Here is an 18,417-nt window from a genome sequence, read left to right as displayed (position 1 = left end):
TGTTTCAAATTATATTTTAAATGTTCAAAAAATGTACAATGCAATAATTGCTTCAGATCGTTAAAACCAAATAAACAAATCAGTCCTCAAAGGACACGCATAAACTAAACAAATCGTGTTTTCACTCCTTGATCTTATCTGTGATAAATTTATCTCTCCTTTTTGCTTTATCTTGTTATCAGTCCTTTACTCACTGCACATTATGAAATGTTGGCGTTCATTTATACTGTTATCTGTTTCAGTTCAGTAGCGTAAGAGTTGCATTTACTGTTATCTGTTTCAGTGCAGTAGCGTAAGAGTTGCATTTACTGTTATCTGTTTCAGTGCAGTAGCGTAAGAGTTGCTTCTGTATTTTCCGCTCAAGACTCCAGAGGTCTGTTGCCTTGATATTTATTTGTTTATGATTTCGTATATACTTTGGGAGTCCTGGCATGCAGCTAGCAGTAGTTTCATTCTGTGGACACGGCGATAAGACCCCCCTCTTAAGGTTGGAGGCCAGAAACCGTTGACCAGAACAGAGAGAGAGAGAGAGAGAGAGAGTATTTTCCGCTCCTCTAATCTTCTAATGATCTGTCCGGGCAAATATACTAAATACATACAGGCAAATATACACTGATTTAAATTGATCGCACTGTCTGAGATCCTTATATTTTAATATTTCGATAAAATCATCCTGGTATTTATTAGTTAACAAATACCTTGACTCGAAACATTGGCGTGAAAAGATTCTGCTTCGATTCGCATATCTTATTGCTAGATTTCGCTCTTAAAAGTACAATTCCCAAAATATTGCCAAGCCTTCCTTTTCCAACACATCAGTACAATTTGTTGCTTCTGTCACATTCTTATTGTTAGATTTCTGATCTTCTTCAAAAATCTTACCGAGGCTTCGGCTCCTGTTAGTGCTCCGTATATTGGCATCACAACCTGGTACACATATTGCTTCTGATTGATATATTTGAGTTTTTGAGGGCATATTTTCCGAATAAATATTGAGAGGCCACTTTTCTCTGCACAACAAGTTTTTGATTAAGCAGCATTTGGTTGCAAGGTGCGGCCCTGGATACTTGATACTGTCTTAGATTTAAACAGAATTGCTCCCCGGCTCTGTACCTGAGTACCTCTCAGTTCAATATTTTTCTCGATAAATTGCCGTAGTAGTAATAATCCTCTGAGAACATTCAGTAACCATAGTAACCATAGCAACCGTAGTAACCATAGTAACCGTAGAAGCCACAGTAACTATAGTAACCATAGTAACCATAGTAACCATAGTAACCATAGTAACCATAGTAACCATAGTAACCATAGTAACCATAGTAACCATAGTAACCATAGTAACCATAGTAACCATAGTAACCATAGTAACCATAGTAACCATAGTAACCATAGTAACCATAGTAACCATAGTAACCATAGTAACCATAGTAACCATAGTAACCATAGTAACCATAGTAACCATAGTAACCATAGTAACCATAGTAACCATAGTAACCATAGTAACCATAGTAACCATAGTAACCATAGTAACCATAGTAACCATAGTTACCATAGTTACCATAGTTACCACAGTAACTATAGTTAACAAAGTTACCATAGTAACCGTAGTAACCGTAGTAGCTATAGTAACTGTAGTAGCTATAGTAACCGTAGTAGTTCTAGTAACCATAGTAACCATAGAAACCATAGTAGCCATAGTAACCATAGTAACCATAGTATCCATAGTAACCATAGTAACCATAGTAACCATAGTAACCATAGTTACCATAGTAACCATAGTAACTGTAGTAACCACAGTAACTATAGTAACCATAGTTACCATAGTAACCGTAGTAGCTATAGTAACCGTAGTAGCTCTAGTAACCGTAGTAGCCATAGTAACCATAGTAACCATAGTAACCATAGTAACCATAGTAACCATAGTAACCATAGTAACCATAGTAACCATAGTAATCATAGTAAACATAGTAAACATAGTAAACATAGTAAACATAGTAAACATAGTAAACATAGTAAACATAGTAAACATAGTAAACATAGTAAACATAGTAAACATAGTAAACATAGTAAACATAGTAAACATAGTAAACATAGTAAACATAGTAAACATAGTAAACATAGTAACCATAGTAACCTTAGTAAACACAGTAACCATAGTGAACATAGTAACCATAGTAAACACAGTAACCATAGTGAACATAGTAACCATAGTAAACACAGTAACCATAGTGAACATAATAACCATAGTAAACACAGTAAGACATGATAATTAACCTACACACTAATTGTCCCGTAGGATTACAAATATATTAACTGCTAATGCCAATACCATCACCATTTTAATACATAACTTTATGAAAGCCTAATTGTATGAATAAACGAGATATTGAGGGCGTTTCCTTAAGTGATTAGTTTAATGGAAATTAATTGATTGGCAAGCAAATTATTTGAAACCTTTCAGTTTTTGTCAAAATTGGTTTAATCTTTCGCAGTTTTGAAACCGTTTATTGTATTCTAGCAATTTTTAAAAAATTGAATTTTTACTGTTTGAAGTGTACGGAGAACATTTGGGACTGGAAATTTAGCCTGAGCTCCGAGAAAAGGTAATGTGACATTTTTAGAGCTAAATGGAACACTTATGTAATTGTAAACATGAACAACTTATATAAATCTAAAATTTACATCTAACAAGTAAAGTGTTCTTAATTACATCCCGGTAAATTCGGGGGAAAATTCTAAATCAAAGTTAAAATTCTAAATCAAAGTTAAACGGCCCACTAAATGCAAGATACTTTGAAAATCGTATGAAATTTGTAATTAACTCCATGAGACAAAGCGCGTAAATTTTGTCGTATCTACCCACTTTCCATCTTTTTCAATAAAAGTTAAACGGCTCACTAAATTCGAAAGACTCTCAAAATTGTATGAAATTGTAAATAAATTAGCTTAATAAGAGTTAACAAAATATAAAAGTGCGTAAAATACGTTGTATCTATTCATTTTTCATATTTTTCTCAACAAAGGTGGACGGCTAGCTGCATGTTTTATTGTATGATAATGAAGATTATATTTATACAACGAGATCGCGCCTGTTCGAAAATTGGCAATGACGTGATTCATATATACACCCCTCCCCCATTTCATATTTCATACTTATCGTAGTAACAATGATTTACCACCAATTGCAAACAATCTTGATTACAACTGTTGGGCGACTTTAGTTTACTAGTTGTAATATGCTATCTAAAATCTAAATACGTGTTGTTGTAAGTTCGTAACTTACTGACGCTCACTTGCTAACATTTTTTGCTGATGAACTGAAAAATGAGAATTGCGAACTGTACTTTCTCAATATTAACGGTAAGTCAAAAACGACTCTATGAGCCACTTCACCTATCATCATGACTCTCCGGTTACTTTGGCTACTGTAGTTACTGTAGTTACTGTGGTTACTGTGGTTACTGTGGTTACTGTGGTTACTGTGGTTACTGTGGTTACTGTGGTTACTGTGGTTACTGTGGTTACTGTGGTTACTGTGGTTACTGTGGTTACTGTGGTTACTGTGGTTACTGTGGTTACTGTGGTTACTGTGGTTACTGTGGTTACTGTGGTTACTGTGGTTATTGTGGTTATTGTGGTTACTATGGTAACTATGGTAACTATGGTAACTATGGTAACTATGGTAACTATGGTAACTATGGTAACTATGGTAACTATGGTAACTACGTTTACTGTGGTTACTATGGTAACTATGGTTACTATATGGTCACTATGGTTACTTGGGTTACTATAGTTACTATGGTAACTATGGTTATTGTGGTTACTGTGGTTATTGTGGTTACTGTGGTTACTGTGGTTACTATGGTTACTATAGTTACTAGGGTTCCTGTGGTTACTGGGGCCCCAAAATCATGGCATTTTATTACATATTATCACCTATTTGGTGCGATGAACATTGTTTACGCGAAATTGCCGTACTGATATTGCTTTGTTTACCATAATATGTAAACAGGCAAAGTTCCTACGCAGTTATCATGCGATGAGACTGCATAAATTAAATATAAAGCGTTGTAACGTAGTCATAAGACTTCATATATAAGAGTTGGCTGCTCCATCGCTGCTAGCTACGAGATCTCAGATCATGCTTCCATTTGATGTCCACTGCATGGGAGTCGTCTGATCCATGCTTTGTTTACCTGGGGACCCAGGTTTAGTGTTCACTGTTCATAATTAACACCGAATGAAGATATGGCGGAATGACAAGCTGAGCGCCGCCCAGTAACGCTTTGTCGGCAATCACTGAGAACTGAGAGTGGAATTGGGATAGTTAATTTTGACATTTAGCTTGTAGGTTTATAATTATAACCTACCAAAACGCGCGCCGAGTTGGACTTAGATTGGAATTGGAATGGTTTTACCTGGGGACCTCAGGCTATCATGTTCATAATGATAAATGAATGACAGGCTGAGCGCGGCCCGGTAAGGATGTTTAAGTTTGACATTTAGCTTGTAGGTTTATAACCTACCAAGACGCGCGCCGAGACTCGTATCACCTGTTAACATTTAGCATATTTAATTTCTAGGTTGTTTCTTTTCGGCTTCCGGTCGTAACTCGTATTGCATAGTTCTCAGATTTACTTAACGGGGTAAATTTTACAACATTATGATCGTTAAAGATCACCTGTCGTGATACCTATATCGGGAGTTGACCACATTAAGGACACGTTAAGAATTGTACCAAATATTTCCGTTCGGATAATTTCTGTCACGGCACGAGACAAATGCTTTTCCTCCCAACCTATTAGATGCACTAAAAGTAAAACCGCTACATTAACTCCACTATTGACTGTTAGTGTTAGTGGTCGATAAGCTTTATGGAGTCCAGTTAAATGAACAAATGATTTTCGCCACTAATCAATAAATAAATACTACAAATGGACGACATCATGACATGTAAATGTTATTTATTTCCTTGCTGATTTTCGAATGATGATTAGGCCAGATTTTCTGTCCAATATTGACAATTACTATCATTAATTACAGTTTATAGGGCAGGGCGAAATTTCACGCAGTAGAAAGCTTATTAGAGCTTTTCATCTATAATACTAGAAGTGAAACAAATTCTTCATTATGTCATGGGAATATGATATGTAATTCAAGCTCGTTAAAATGCTTCCATAATACTCAATAAATGTAATACATTTGTTTTGTTGATTTTTGATCGCCGATAGTTTTGGTTATTTCATTTTTCAAGTATAACTGTGGATCAATTCCATTTATCGAATCGGAAACTGATACGTTTTACAACCTATGTAGCTTAAATCCGGTCCGGAGTAAGAGACCTACAAGATGTCTGATATACGAGATGACACTGAAAGAGAAACCAACGCTGCTGGCAGATTACCAGATCAGGTATACTTATATTATTGTATCATTCATTAGATTATAAAAATAATTAATTAATGATTAAATATTTATAGTTCTAGCTATAAACTTTACCCAATATATTGATAGAATGATACATACTATCGGTTTATAACTAACAGTAACTGACATTCGCGCCGATATCATAATATCCGTTAATAATGTGGTGCACTTCCTTCCGTCTTTTCTTAAACTTACAGTTCAGTTACTTTATTTCACCAGGTCTACCTAAGGATCAATTTTTCTTTGGTGGGGTTTCACTTCTGGTATTGGCTTCATTCCCGTTCCTTTTCCTTATTCTTTATACTTACTAGCAGGAACCCGTTTAACCTTAAAGTGGTGTCAAGACTCGAGAGACTAAAATAATTATTATCTATTTAATTCGCGTTTTTGACACCACTTGAGAGTCCAAATTTTGGGCACTAAAATTATTATTCCTTGGCCAATTTTTTATTTTTTCATGCTGATTTGAAGGCCATTAAAGCATTTGACCCAGTCAAAAAAGTTTCAGTTGTATATGTTTTACGGTTTTTGCGGAAAGTCGCGTTAAAGTTGATGCCGTGGTGTCAGTAAAATGGCACGGATATATACACATATATATATCGTCTCGCTTTATATATAGTAAGATTTTTTATATAGTTTAATGAGATTAAATAACTAATTTCCCAACAAAGTAGGACGAATATGTCGTGCCAATTATCTCGTAGCCCATTTACTCATTAACTCATTAACCCATTAAGATAAATTACTATCATTAAACCGTGCCTGTAATTCACAACCATCGCGCCCCACACTCCCTACTAACAACAGTGCTCACTGCTGAGTTATAGGGATGACATTAAATCAAAAAGCCAGGTTTTACTGGAAGACAAGTAAAAAGGAGTCAGAAGGAGTCCTGACTCCTGTTAAATGGTAGTCCAGATTATAATAAAGTTGGACTGACTCGTGAGACTGGGAGGATATTACAAATAGTTGGTAATTGTGTGTCAAATTTTTCCGTAACGCCCGACAGTTCGTAACCCTCACGCCTCATTTATACAATACACACTTATAAAGATGTGCCGGATTTGGAAACAAAACTTTAAGTTGAAAACAGAGTAATGGTCTGGTGTTCATTCCTAGATGACATTTTTTTTCGCGCAATTAATTGCGCGAAAAAAAAATGTAATTACTTTTTACCACTCACGAAATAACATAATTCATTAGTACTTATAAGTACTAATGAATTATGTTATTTCGTGAGTGGTAAAAAGTAATTACGGATACTATATCTCGTGAAACCTTAAGTTGGGAAACTAAGGTTAGTTTACTCATAATCGTTTGTTAGTGCTCATGCTCAAGGTTCGGTTTTAGTTGATAGCTTTGCAAGTTTGCAGTAAAACAACCACTAATTAATGTGGGAGTCATGGAGTGCATCATCCAGCTAGGTCTTAAAGTCACGATATCAAGCCTTGTCCCGGAACTGGGAACTGGTTACTGTTGTTACTGTGGTTACTGTTGTTACTGTGGTTACTGTGGTTACTGTGGTTACTGTGGTTACTGTGGTTACTGTGGTTACTGTGGTTACTGTGGTTACTGTGGTTACTGTTGTTACTGTGGTTACTGTGGTTACTGTGGTTACTGTGGTTACTGTGGTTACTGTGGTTACTGTGGTTACTGTGGATACTGCGGATACTGTGGCTACTGTGGTTACTGTGGTTACTGTTGTTACTGTGGTTACTGTGGTTACTGTGGTTACTGTGGTTACTGTGGTTACTGTGGTTACTGTGGTTACTGTGGTTACTGTGGTTACTGTGGTTACTGTGGTTACTGTGGTTACTGTGGTTACTGTGGTTACTGTGGTTACTGTGGTTACTGTGGTTACTGTGGTTACCGTGGGAGTCATGGATTGCATCATCCAGCTAGGTGTTAAAGTCACGATATCAAGCCTTGTCCCGGAACTGGGAGATTAAATTCATGACCAGATTTCGACATTTGAACACTGGACATAAGGAGAATCTGGTCCCGATGAAGTGTCAAATAGTAGTGCAAATACAATCTCAGCTGATTCGAGCCATATAATGTTAACACCAAATATCTGACATGAGGTCTTGAAATGTTTTGTTATAGGACTTCTCACTTGAAAAATTAAAACTTAATGTACTGACTCACTTTTTCGACAGAAACAGTAAAAACATAAAATAAATAAATTCAAATATGTAAGACCTAGTTTCACGGAGAACGGACGTCTTGACTTTGGTCTCGAGGTCTAATTTTATGCATCTTTGCAACACTGTCTAGTGAATTATACATACAACGACTGTGTGATCAGTGCGCAGCGCAGAAAATGTGCGATCCTCATATGTTTAGGAAAGTCAGCTCATGCATGTCATCATAGTTTATTTTATACTGCCACTGGGTCAGGGTGTAAGCTCAACTTGAAAAGAAACTTATTTTGGTACAAAAGAATCCAGGCTCTACACAGTTACAACCTTGCTTTTGGCAACGGTTTGTCTGGCGCATAGAAACGTTTCTTCGAGTTTATTATCAAGGGCGAAGTAAACTCCTAATTTCATATTACCTCATATTAGAAATAAACTCTCTGATTGCCCAACCGCAACGAGGGCACACACTGGTTAGGAAACTAATTGAGGTCGTTCATAGGTAGCACCGAGAGTCAGGTTGCCGCTCCATTCTTTTTTGTTCTTTAGTTCACCATCATAGTAATTATATAAAATAATTTGGTCCTTTGAGAGAGAAAGAGAGAGAGAGAGAAACTTTTTTTTGTTTCCCCGGCTTTTTATTGACTTATTGCGTCCAGAATTTTTGAGGTTTTCTGATCAGACTCAAGTAAGGACGAGTTATTATTTAATGCTAAACGTTACGTTGAAACGTACAGCATTTACCGGCCATACTAAAATTTTTGTTAAACAATAGTGTTGACTTGAAATTAGTATCATTTTATATTTCACCTATACTTACTTCAACTAAATGCGGTGTCATTTGTCAAGGTTTTGTCAAGGTTTTGTCAAGGTTTTAAATTTGGAGAGCGTTTTTGATAATGATTTGCTGAAGCGATCTTCCCGATACGACGTTTCCACTTTCCGTTGAAATTTGATTGTCTATTTTATAATGGAACGGAGTTGTAAGGTGTCTGTAACGCATATAACTTAAAAAATGAGAACTTGAGTAGAATGAGCTAAAACTTATACAGTTTCAGACTTTCAGGCGCCATTCAGTTATAAATCCCGCATAAATAATACTATGATTATGAAAGTATGTAGCAAAAAAATTAAGCAATAAACCGTCACATTTATACATTTATACTGGCATCTATACTTCCTAACAACTTAAAAGCTAAAACATGATCTTTTTAATTGAGCCTGAAGCACCTTCCATAAAAGGGGCACTATCCGTCGCGGAGTCGAGTCCGCGGCGGAGCCGCCGGACTCCGAGCGGACTCCGAGCGGACTCCGGCGGAGCCGCCGGACTCCGAGCGGACTCCGGCGGTGCTCCGCCAAAATGTATTTACAGTGGACTCGAGTACATTTTGGCGGACTCCGAGCGGAGCCGAGCGGACTCCGAGCGGACTTTAAAGTCCGCCGCGGACTCCGAGCGGCTCCGCGGCGGCTCGGTGGAGTGTCCGCCGCGGACTAAGCCACTAGGCGGACTCCGGTCCGCCGCGGACTCCGGCGGAGTGCTTGGCGGACTCCGCCGGACCTCTCCGCCAGACTTGAATCCGGCGGAGTCCGGCGGAGCTTGGCGGAGTCCGCCAGCTCGGCGGACTCCGCTCGGAGTCCGCCGGACTCCAACAGAGTCCACTGACTTCCGACCTCCGTCTTCCGACCCTCGGCTAAATTTGTCACGTGACATACAACATAGCATTTTGCAATATTGTGGTCAGATGAAAAGGTCGCTAGTGATAAACCTTAACCATTACCCTCACAATGTCAATAGTGTACAACTCTAGTCCTAACTTTGACCCTATAATGTATAAACGTTGACCCTAACCCTCCACCAAACCGTCCGCAGCGAAATATCAATGTCATTGACTGGTCACGTGACCAAAACAATTTTTGTCATATTATCTCATATGGGGAAGCGTTTTTAGTTTTACCCTACACGTTGCATGTGGCGTCATTCGGCTGGATCCCAGCAAGCAAAAATACGTCGACCATCACAGGACGACGCCAGCCAGCACTCTCTACGCTCTTCGAGCTCCGATCGTCCTGTGACGAAGTAAGGACGAAGCCTGAGGTCCTCAGGTAACATCGACCACCGATTGAAAATTCAAAGATTTTTTGACATAAAGGTCAAATGTAAAATTAAAATCTTGATGCTGATTGATTGACGACGTCAATTTTTGAGCACAGCGCGAGCGCATGCGGAAAAGGAACGCGTAGCTAGTCAAGATGTTGATAAATATTTGGCTTGTGGCGCGATGTGTTGCTCTAACTACAGCCCTCTCGCTTGCAGTAGCGCGCGACCGCCGGAAATGACTTGTGGAACAAGCGCGCCCGCAGCGGCGCGAAAGCACCTGGTTAGCTAAATGAACGCGATGTGCCTTGCATTGTAGGATGAAATCCTACTAGCTGACGCCACTCGCAGCTGTGATGTTCGCTGTTCGTCAGCGATCGAAATTTATACGCGTATCACCCGTTAAGATGTGCCACCCGACGCGCCACGCAATTTTTCTCGTTGCTCGTCGCACGTCGAAAAATCGCTCGCCAAAATTTGTTGGACCAGGACGATGTCCTAGCCTGGCAGCTCATTGCGCGGCGCGTCGCAACGAGCTTCGTTGTTCGTCGACGTGCGAAGAGCAACGAGAAAAATTGTGTGGCGCGTCGAGTGGCACATCTTAACGGGGGTTACTGGGCCGCGCTCAGCCTGTCATTCCGCCAAATCTATATTGTTATCTATTATGTTAATGAACATAATAGCCTGGGGTCCTCAGGTAAAACGGGGGATACGCGTATAAATTTCGATCGCTGACGTACAGCGCGCGAGCAGCACAGCTGCGAATGGCGTCAGCTAGTAGGATTTCATCCTACAAGGCACATCGCGTTTACCTAGCTAACCAGGTCATTTCCGCCTCCGGCGGTCGCGCGCTACTGCAAGCGAGAGGGCTATAGTTAGAGCAACACATCGCGCCACAAGCCAAATATTTATCAACATCTTGACTAGCTACGCGGTCCTTTTATTTTCCGCATGCGCTCGCGCTGTGCTCAAAAATTGACGTCGTCAATCAATCAACATCAAGATTTTAGTTTTACATTTGACCTTTATGTCAAAAAATCTTTAAGTTTTCAATCGGTGGTCGATGTTACCTGAGGACCTCAGGCTTCGTCCTTACTTCGTCACAGGACGATCGGAGCTCGAAGAGCGTAGAGAGTGCTGGCTGGCGTCGTCCTGTGATGGTCGACGTATTTTTGCTTGCTAAAAACGCTTCCCCATATGAGATAATATGACAAAAATTGTTTTGGTCACGTGACCAGTCAATGACATTGATATTTCGCTGCGGACGGTTTGGTGGAGGGTTAGGGTCAACGTTTATACATTATAGGGTCAAAGTTAGGACTAGAGTTGTACACTATTGACATTGTGAGGGTAATGGTTAAGGTTTATCACTAGCGACCTTTTCATCTGACCACAATATTGCAAAATGCTATGTTGTATGTCACGTGACAAATTTAGCCGAGGGTCGGAAGACGGAGGTCGGAAGTCAGTGGACTCTGTTGGAGTCCGGCGGACTCCGAGCGGAGTCCGCCGAGCTGGCGGAGTCCGCCAAGCTCCGCCGGACTCCGCCGGATTCAAGTCTGGCGGAGAGGTCCGGCGGAGTCCGCCAAGCACTCCGCCGGAGTCCGCGGCGGACCGGAGTCCGCCTAGTGGCTTAGTCCGCGGCGGACACTCCACCGAGCCGCCGCGGAGCCGCTCGGAGTCCGCGGCGGACTTTAAAGTCCGCTCGGAGTCCGCTCGGCTCCGCTCGGAGTCCGCCAAAATGTACTCGAGTCCACTGTAAATACATTTTGGCGGAGCACCGCCGGAGTCCGCTCGGAGTCCGGCGGCTCCGCCGGAGTCCGCTCGGAGTCCGCTCGGAGTCCGGCGGCTCCGCCGCGGACTCGACTCCGCGACGGATAGTGCCATAAAAGGTACGTGATCACAAGATTTTTACCTCTAACGTACATACATACTAGGACTAATTTTCCCAAAAAAGAAGTTTGAATGGTTACCTTTCAGGGAGCGGCATAACGTCTGCTTTGTCGAGCTCACAATCACGCCGGAAACAATGATTTCTTGCAAAGCCCTTTCATTGGCTGATTGATCAGCCAATGAAAAGGTGGTATAAATAGTCTCTTAACCTTTTTCCACACTACAGTGGGCCGAGATCTACATTATTATACCCTCTTCTTAGTGGCTGATAATTCAGTCAATAAGAGGGCTCATATAACAGAGAGCTGTTATACTACTATTATAAGCTCACTACCATCTATTTTCTAAACGAAGCTTCGTTAAATACAATATGCGATGCCAGAAATTGCATTTATTGATCTTACTCCTAATCGAAAGTTAAGGTTGTACATATAAGCCGACTATTTAAGTATTTAGATCCACAATCTAATCCTTTGTCGGTTATAGAACCTGTTCGGAACCCTTTAGATTCAGACCTCTAAAGACTTTAAAACTATCAGGATGAATATTGCAGTATTATCGGGCATGATATCCTGAAATCATTATCATCATTTTCAGTACCCGAAGTATTAGTAACGTCTCCAGGTGAGGTAGTTTGCAGTGGTTATTATAACCACCCCTGGTCTGAACCCTGATAACATTTAGGTGTTGGTCCTCGCTATACCGCACTATACCGCACTATACCGCACTATACCGCACTATACCGCACTATACCGCACTATACCTCACTATACCGCACTACAACGCACTATATCGTTCTATATCGTACTATATCGTACTATACCGCACTATACCGCACTATACCGAACTATACCGCACTATATCGTACTATACCGCACTATACCGCACTATATCGTACTATACCGCACTATACCGCACTATATCGTACTATATCGCACTATACCGCACTATATCGCACTATATCGTACTATACCGCACTATACCACACTATACCGCACTATATCGTACTATACCGCAATATATCGTACTATACCGCACTATATCGTACTATACCGCACTATACCGCATTATACCGCACTATACCGCACTATATCGTACTATACCGCACTATACCTCGCTATACCTCGCTATACCGCACTATACCTCGCTATACCGCACTATATCGTACTAATCGTACTATATCGTACTATATCGTACTAAATCGCAATATATCGTACTAAACCGCACTTTATCGTGCTATATGACACTATATTGTACTATATCGTACTATATCGTACTATATCGCACTATAATATCGTACTATATCGTACTATATCACACTATATCGTACTATATCGCACTATATATCGTACTACTGTATATTAAAGTCACTATTGTGACGGTACATTAGAACCAGACAGAAACAAAGTGTGAAGGGCCTGATCGGAACCCCTCGGTTTCAGTTCCTTGTTTAACACTGCCGTACAGCAATTAGGACATTAACCGAGTTCTCCAAGGATGGGCACATAGCTCACTCCACATTATGCTCTGTCAAATGTTGCTTATAATACCAAGGATCTACAGGAAATATTTCCTTGTATCACACTATATCGACGATATCGTACTATATCGCACTATATCGTACTATATCGCAATATACCTCACTATACCTCACTATATCGTACTATATCACACTATATCGTACTATATCGTACTATATCGCCAATCCTCCTCGGTATAAGTTGACCAATAATTCTGATTTCCCGGCACCAGACACATACTTGCTTTTATCAAAATATAGGAATTACCAACTTCTTTTCCTCAGCTCAATTAGTCAGGGCATTTATATAGTAATAAAGTTATAATAACACTACTTTTACGGGAATCTGACAGCTTTGAGTATACCATCGGGTATTCGCGGAGCCTCTGCATGCAGCTGCAATGGTTCGCCCAATGAGTTGGCGCTCTTACAACCCTTCGTACGGTCACTTATAGTGTTTTCTGTCTGATTTGACAATCTGTGGTATTGAAACAGTAGGGTGTATAACCAGTCCTAAGGATAAGGTATTTATAAAACTTCTCTCTATGTCAACTCAATATTCAGTCAAAATGGTGGTCGTTCATTTTGAGTTATGAGTTGATAATAACCCGATCATTGACAAAGGACAGTAAATACGTAGCTCACTTTCCCAATTTGCACTGCTTAAACAACATGATGTTATAGGTATTTGTTTATTAGCCACATTACGAAATGCTCAATAATTGTCTCCTCGATCGTCATTATTGGAGCTTTGTTACTGTAAGAGTAAAGCTCTCTTATGTTTTTTATTAAATACGATTTCTCTTGAATTGACAACAGATTTACAGATGATCTGTTGCTAAAAGTGGGGCAAAGATCCACTTTGGAGGTTCCTCTTAAGTTAATGATCTGACACTGTTATAAGGTTATACTAGGTTACTAGGTTACTAGGTTACTAGGTTACTAGGTTACTAGGTTGTGTAATATTACTGTTGTTATAAGGTTATACTAGGTTGCTAGGTTACTGTACTAGGTTGTGTAATATTACTGTTTACGAGTCGCATTGTTTTAATGTTGGTTGTTCAAAATGTCTGACTAAAACGAGCAGTTTTTACTAAAACGAGCAGTATTGGTTGTATCTATGTGATTATCAGAAAGTTTGAACAATAGCGGATCTAGCGCCATCTAGCATCATTTCACGCGAGATGACGCTAGATGATGCTAAATGACGCTAGATGACGCTAGATGTCGAATTTCATCAATCGGTGAAGGTCCGAACAATCAACATTACCGGTTACCCTAGGTTACAATTAGAAATAAGGCAGTTGCTAGGTAGGTTACCCTAGGTTACAAAAAATGAGTCAGTTGCTAGGCAGGTTGCTAAACGTAGGGCGGTGGTGCCTTTTGTGATCCTCCGGGGGAGGATAGTTAATCAGGTTTGCGGGTATTGTCAGGAGGTGCTTTTCAGGTGTAGCGTATTTATAGAACACATACGTTAATTTTCAAATTTCAGAGATTTTGCAATGGATTTTATTATGTCCTTGATCAGTTGTGCTGAGTGTATTTGTTGTGAGTTGGCCCTTAGAACTTTAGAAAATACTGGAAAAGCGCTTTAGTAGTTCAGCTTATCTAATAGATTAACGTAACTAAAATATACTATTATCAATGTTGTGCATCAAGAGGTTGATGATATATTCGAAACCCATTTGTCCATTTTACATCTGACTGATATCATCCTGCTTTAAACTTGTGTTCAGTCCTTTCTCTTTACCGAAGGATATTAGGATAAAACATTTGTTTAAAAATACTCGTCTCTAATTAGAAGACAAGTTATAAGTTAGTTAAGTGATAAGTTTACCTGCGTAATATGACGGTCTCAATGTTAGACGCAGTGCCTTTCCGAGTGACACAGGATGGAACACCAGCATTTCTAAAACACCACGTTATACCCTTATTAGGAGATGTACGGGATATTTCCAGGGCGTTTCTCTGAGTTTGTTAACTCGAGTCCAATGAAACAATCTTTGTTATTGTATGCGGGCTACTGAGTTAGTACAAGGATACAGAGATAAAGGATATCCTCTAAATGTAACAGGGATCATTCGGAACTTTTAGTGGAGCTCCCCAGTCCTGTAAAGTTGTAATCTTACCTTAAATATGTTGGGATATTCAGACATAATGGTGTTAAGTAGTACTAGTTGTTAATACTTAACTAGTTAATTAGATAATTAAAGGCAGTATCTGGAAACAAGCAGGATGGTCTAGATGTAAACGGTCTTGGGTCCTGATCGAGTGATTGCACAAATTATTCATTGTCTGCAGCATGTCAACAAACCGGCCTGCTCTACAGCAGCATTAGTATTTGAGATGAGGTCCGTCCCATGGTGTCCGAGTACGCGAGTACGCGAGTACGCGAGTACGCGGTGATAGCTCTGACTTGTCTTATGATAAACAGATTCCACTTACCATCATCAATCATCATATGGCTTTTTAAATCTCATACGTCAAAAAGGAAACTTTCGAATAAGTCTAAAAACTTTCGATCATTGATCTAAAAACTACATAGCATTGATCTAGAAAACTACAAAACATTGATCTCCGAACGTGACCCGTCCTCTTCTCTCAAGATACTTGATCAGTAACTACAAGCCTACTGGACATGAAGCGTCTAAACTAACTTCCTATTAAAGTTAGAAAGTTAAATACCTACCCTCGTTAATTCATGACCTGCATAATTTCTCCAGGGAAACTGTATGACATATTATAACTATATGTGCATATAACTCTTCCCAACTCAAACGTCTAATTTTTTGTATTTCTTTCTTGCTTCTCTTCTTTAAATTTGTTAGGATAAAATTACAAATCCAACGTTTAGAAGTATTCTTTTGTAAATTTGATTTGATCCCGTTTGATGCGACAAGGAAAAAATGCTTTTATCAGGAAAGGAATAACTCAACGTTTCAATGTTACAACATCGTATTCATGATCTAAAAATATTACATCAACGTTTAGAGATGGATGATATTGAGATCAATGGGGCTGGGTCTAAAGAGGAACCTCCCGTTGCAGAGGATCTTCGTGATCAAAACGCTATCGATGAAGCCAACAAGGAGGTTGGTTAATTTAGATAATAATTTCATTTATTTTTTAATATTCTGTTTAATTAACGAAAAAGAAGTTATTGAAGATAGTGAAGTTTGAACCACTAAATATGGAATGGTGCAGCTGCGAGCCCTCGCAAGTGTAGTTATTGAAGATACTGAAGTTTGAACCACTTAATATGGAATGGTGCGCAGCTGCGAGCCCTCGCAAGTGAAGATACTGAAGATACTGAAGTTTGAACCACTTAATATGGAATAGTGCAGCTGCGAGCCCTCGCTAGTGTGAAAATGAGGAAAACTTGGTTAATATAGGTGCCAATGGGGTTGTTGTGATCTGTGACGTTTTGTAAAGGTTCATTCATACTCGGTCTTTTATTTGCCCATATAAACAGAATCCTCAGACCCATCATTAAAGATATTCCGTCGCGACCCTAGCAGAGTCAAACAATCTTTTATCTTCTGAGATACGAATATTATCCTATCTTTGATAGCGTACCACACGTATCACTCACCATCACCCTAAACAAGTCATCAATTGATAATAACAAGCGTTAAACTGATAATACTGGAGCCTGGGTGATTACAATCGCACTATTTCATATTTCTGTTAGCCTTGGTACCTGTGTGGCGGCTAAACATCCACTATTTCTTTAGAATTTAGCGTCTCGGTACCTCTGGGACACTAACAATCTAGTCTTTGGACTGATTATCTTACTATATCATTATATAATAGCGACACTTATCATTCAATCTCGGTTAGTTTTGTCTATTCGTCGGTATAGAAGGGAAGTTAAGTTACACCGTCTTTATTGTGGACCTGTATGAGAGCAGCTAGCCTATACCCCAATATAACAAACAGTTAATGTGCTCACTTGGGAACAAGCACCACCTCCCCACTTATAGACCAATGATGCGGGTAATGTTGGGTTCAGTTGTTATCACGTGACTAGACCGCATGTCACGTGACTAGACCGCATGTCACGTGATCACGTGATTGTATCACACCAGACTTCAGGGTGTTGTTGTAGTCAGGTTAACAGAGGACTTGTTTGGGACGAAGCTGGGGCTGATCTCACTACTGAGACTTGAACTAATTTGGAAGTTTATACCTGTTATATCTACAGAGTCTCCTCTCCTCACTCTGTCACCAGATCCCCCGGTAAAGTACCCTTTGTAATTCTCATTATCGCGACCTGGACCTGCCCACCTCGTTGTGGGGTAGATCCTGTCACGTGGCTAGATCCTGTACCGATATTACAGGCTGTACTGCAGGGTCATCAGCCCTGACTAAGCATAATGGTGCCCTGTATAGGCCGGCTGGCTGAACTAAGTTTTCCGGTGGTATAGTTTTGTTTGAATGTGAGACTGTCCTGGTGGTTTTTTGAAATATTGAGCGTTAGAGCCTGAGTTTGAGAGTAAACACGTGCTGCCCTTATAAGGAGTTGGTTGGAGACAAGATGACAAGCTCACTTTCCCTCGAGCAGGTAAAAATTTAGTGTTTCAGTGTGAAGATATCCAGTAAAATACTTTGGAGAATGATTTTGCCCTGCTTATAGTGAAGCTGTATACAATATTTTATTGTTTAGGCTAATTGCTCATTCGGCAATGATTTAAAACCATGTCGACCCCATTTATATCTAGCCCCAATAAACTTACCACTTTCAACTAGAGTCTAGAAAACAGTTGTTTTGTTCGATACATTTGGGTTGAAATAAAACGAATAACAAGCTGAACTATACTAATTTGTCATAACTGAAACTCAAATGCGAGCCTATGAAGGTTGCCACTTTCTGTCTAAACTACCAATAGGAATTGACGAAAGTGATTTATATGACCAATAAATAGTTCCAATCTTGAATATAAAACAAAATCATTTAAATCTTGTCGTTAGTGTTTGATATAACACTAATCATATCCTTGACCAATGACATTGATCTGCCTCCCGATTTTATAAAATAGTCCATGACATCTTTTAGGATCACGTACCAGTTTAGCTTTACTTTTAGTAATCTTGCAGTGCAAGTCATAAGCTATTTCATAAGATTGGCAGATCAATGCTGCAGTAGTGGTATAGTTCAGCTCAAATGAGGGATCGATACGGCCGGTAAATGCTTTCAGTATTGAGTAGGTACATAACAGTAGTGAAAATTGTGTCATTGGCCTGAAACAAAATGATTAGTGTTCAATGTTCATGGTGGATACCATGAATCCAGTTTCGTAAGATTGGAATGTTGATCACGCAGATTTGTTTGAATGTTGTCATAG

At 39.6% G+C, this 18,417-nt stretch overlaps 1 protein-coding gene across 2 annotated transcripts in view; it reads left to right on the top strand.

The window, feature by feature from the left end:
• LOC134822051 (potassium channel subfamily K member 4-like) overlaps window positions 1-18,417 on the top strand; it is a 120,474-nt gene that overhangs the window by 10,987 nt on the left and 91,070 nt on the right. The window contains exon 1 of one of the 2 annotated variants that reach the window (XM_063832897.1): window positions 5,321-5,412. The exons of the other annotated variant lie outside the window; for it this stretch is intronic. Coding sequence (XP_063688967.1) covers window positions 5,350-5,412 — 63 coding nt within the window. The 5' untranslated portion in view covers window positions 5,321-5,349. Of the gene's footprint in view, window positions 1-5,320; window positions 5,413-18,417 lie in introns of those variants that run through there. 2 annotated transcript variants of the gene reach the window in all.

Source organism: Bolinopsis microptera, chromosome 10, assembly GCF_026151205.1.
Source record: "Bolinopsis microptera isolate Bmic1 chromosome 10, MBARI_Bmic_1.0, whole genome shotgun sequence".
Classification (NCBI taxonomy): Eukaryota; Metazoa; Ctenophora; class Tentaculata; order Lobata; family Bolinopsidae; genus Bolinopsis; species Bolinopsis microptera.
The sequence above is the reverse complement of the archived record's forward strand: the minus strand, read 5'-3'. Positions and strand labels throughout refer to the sequence as shown.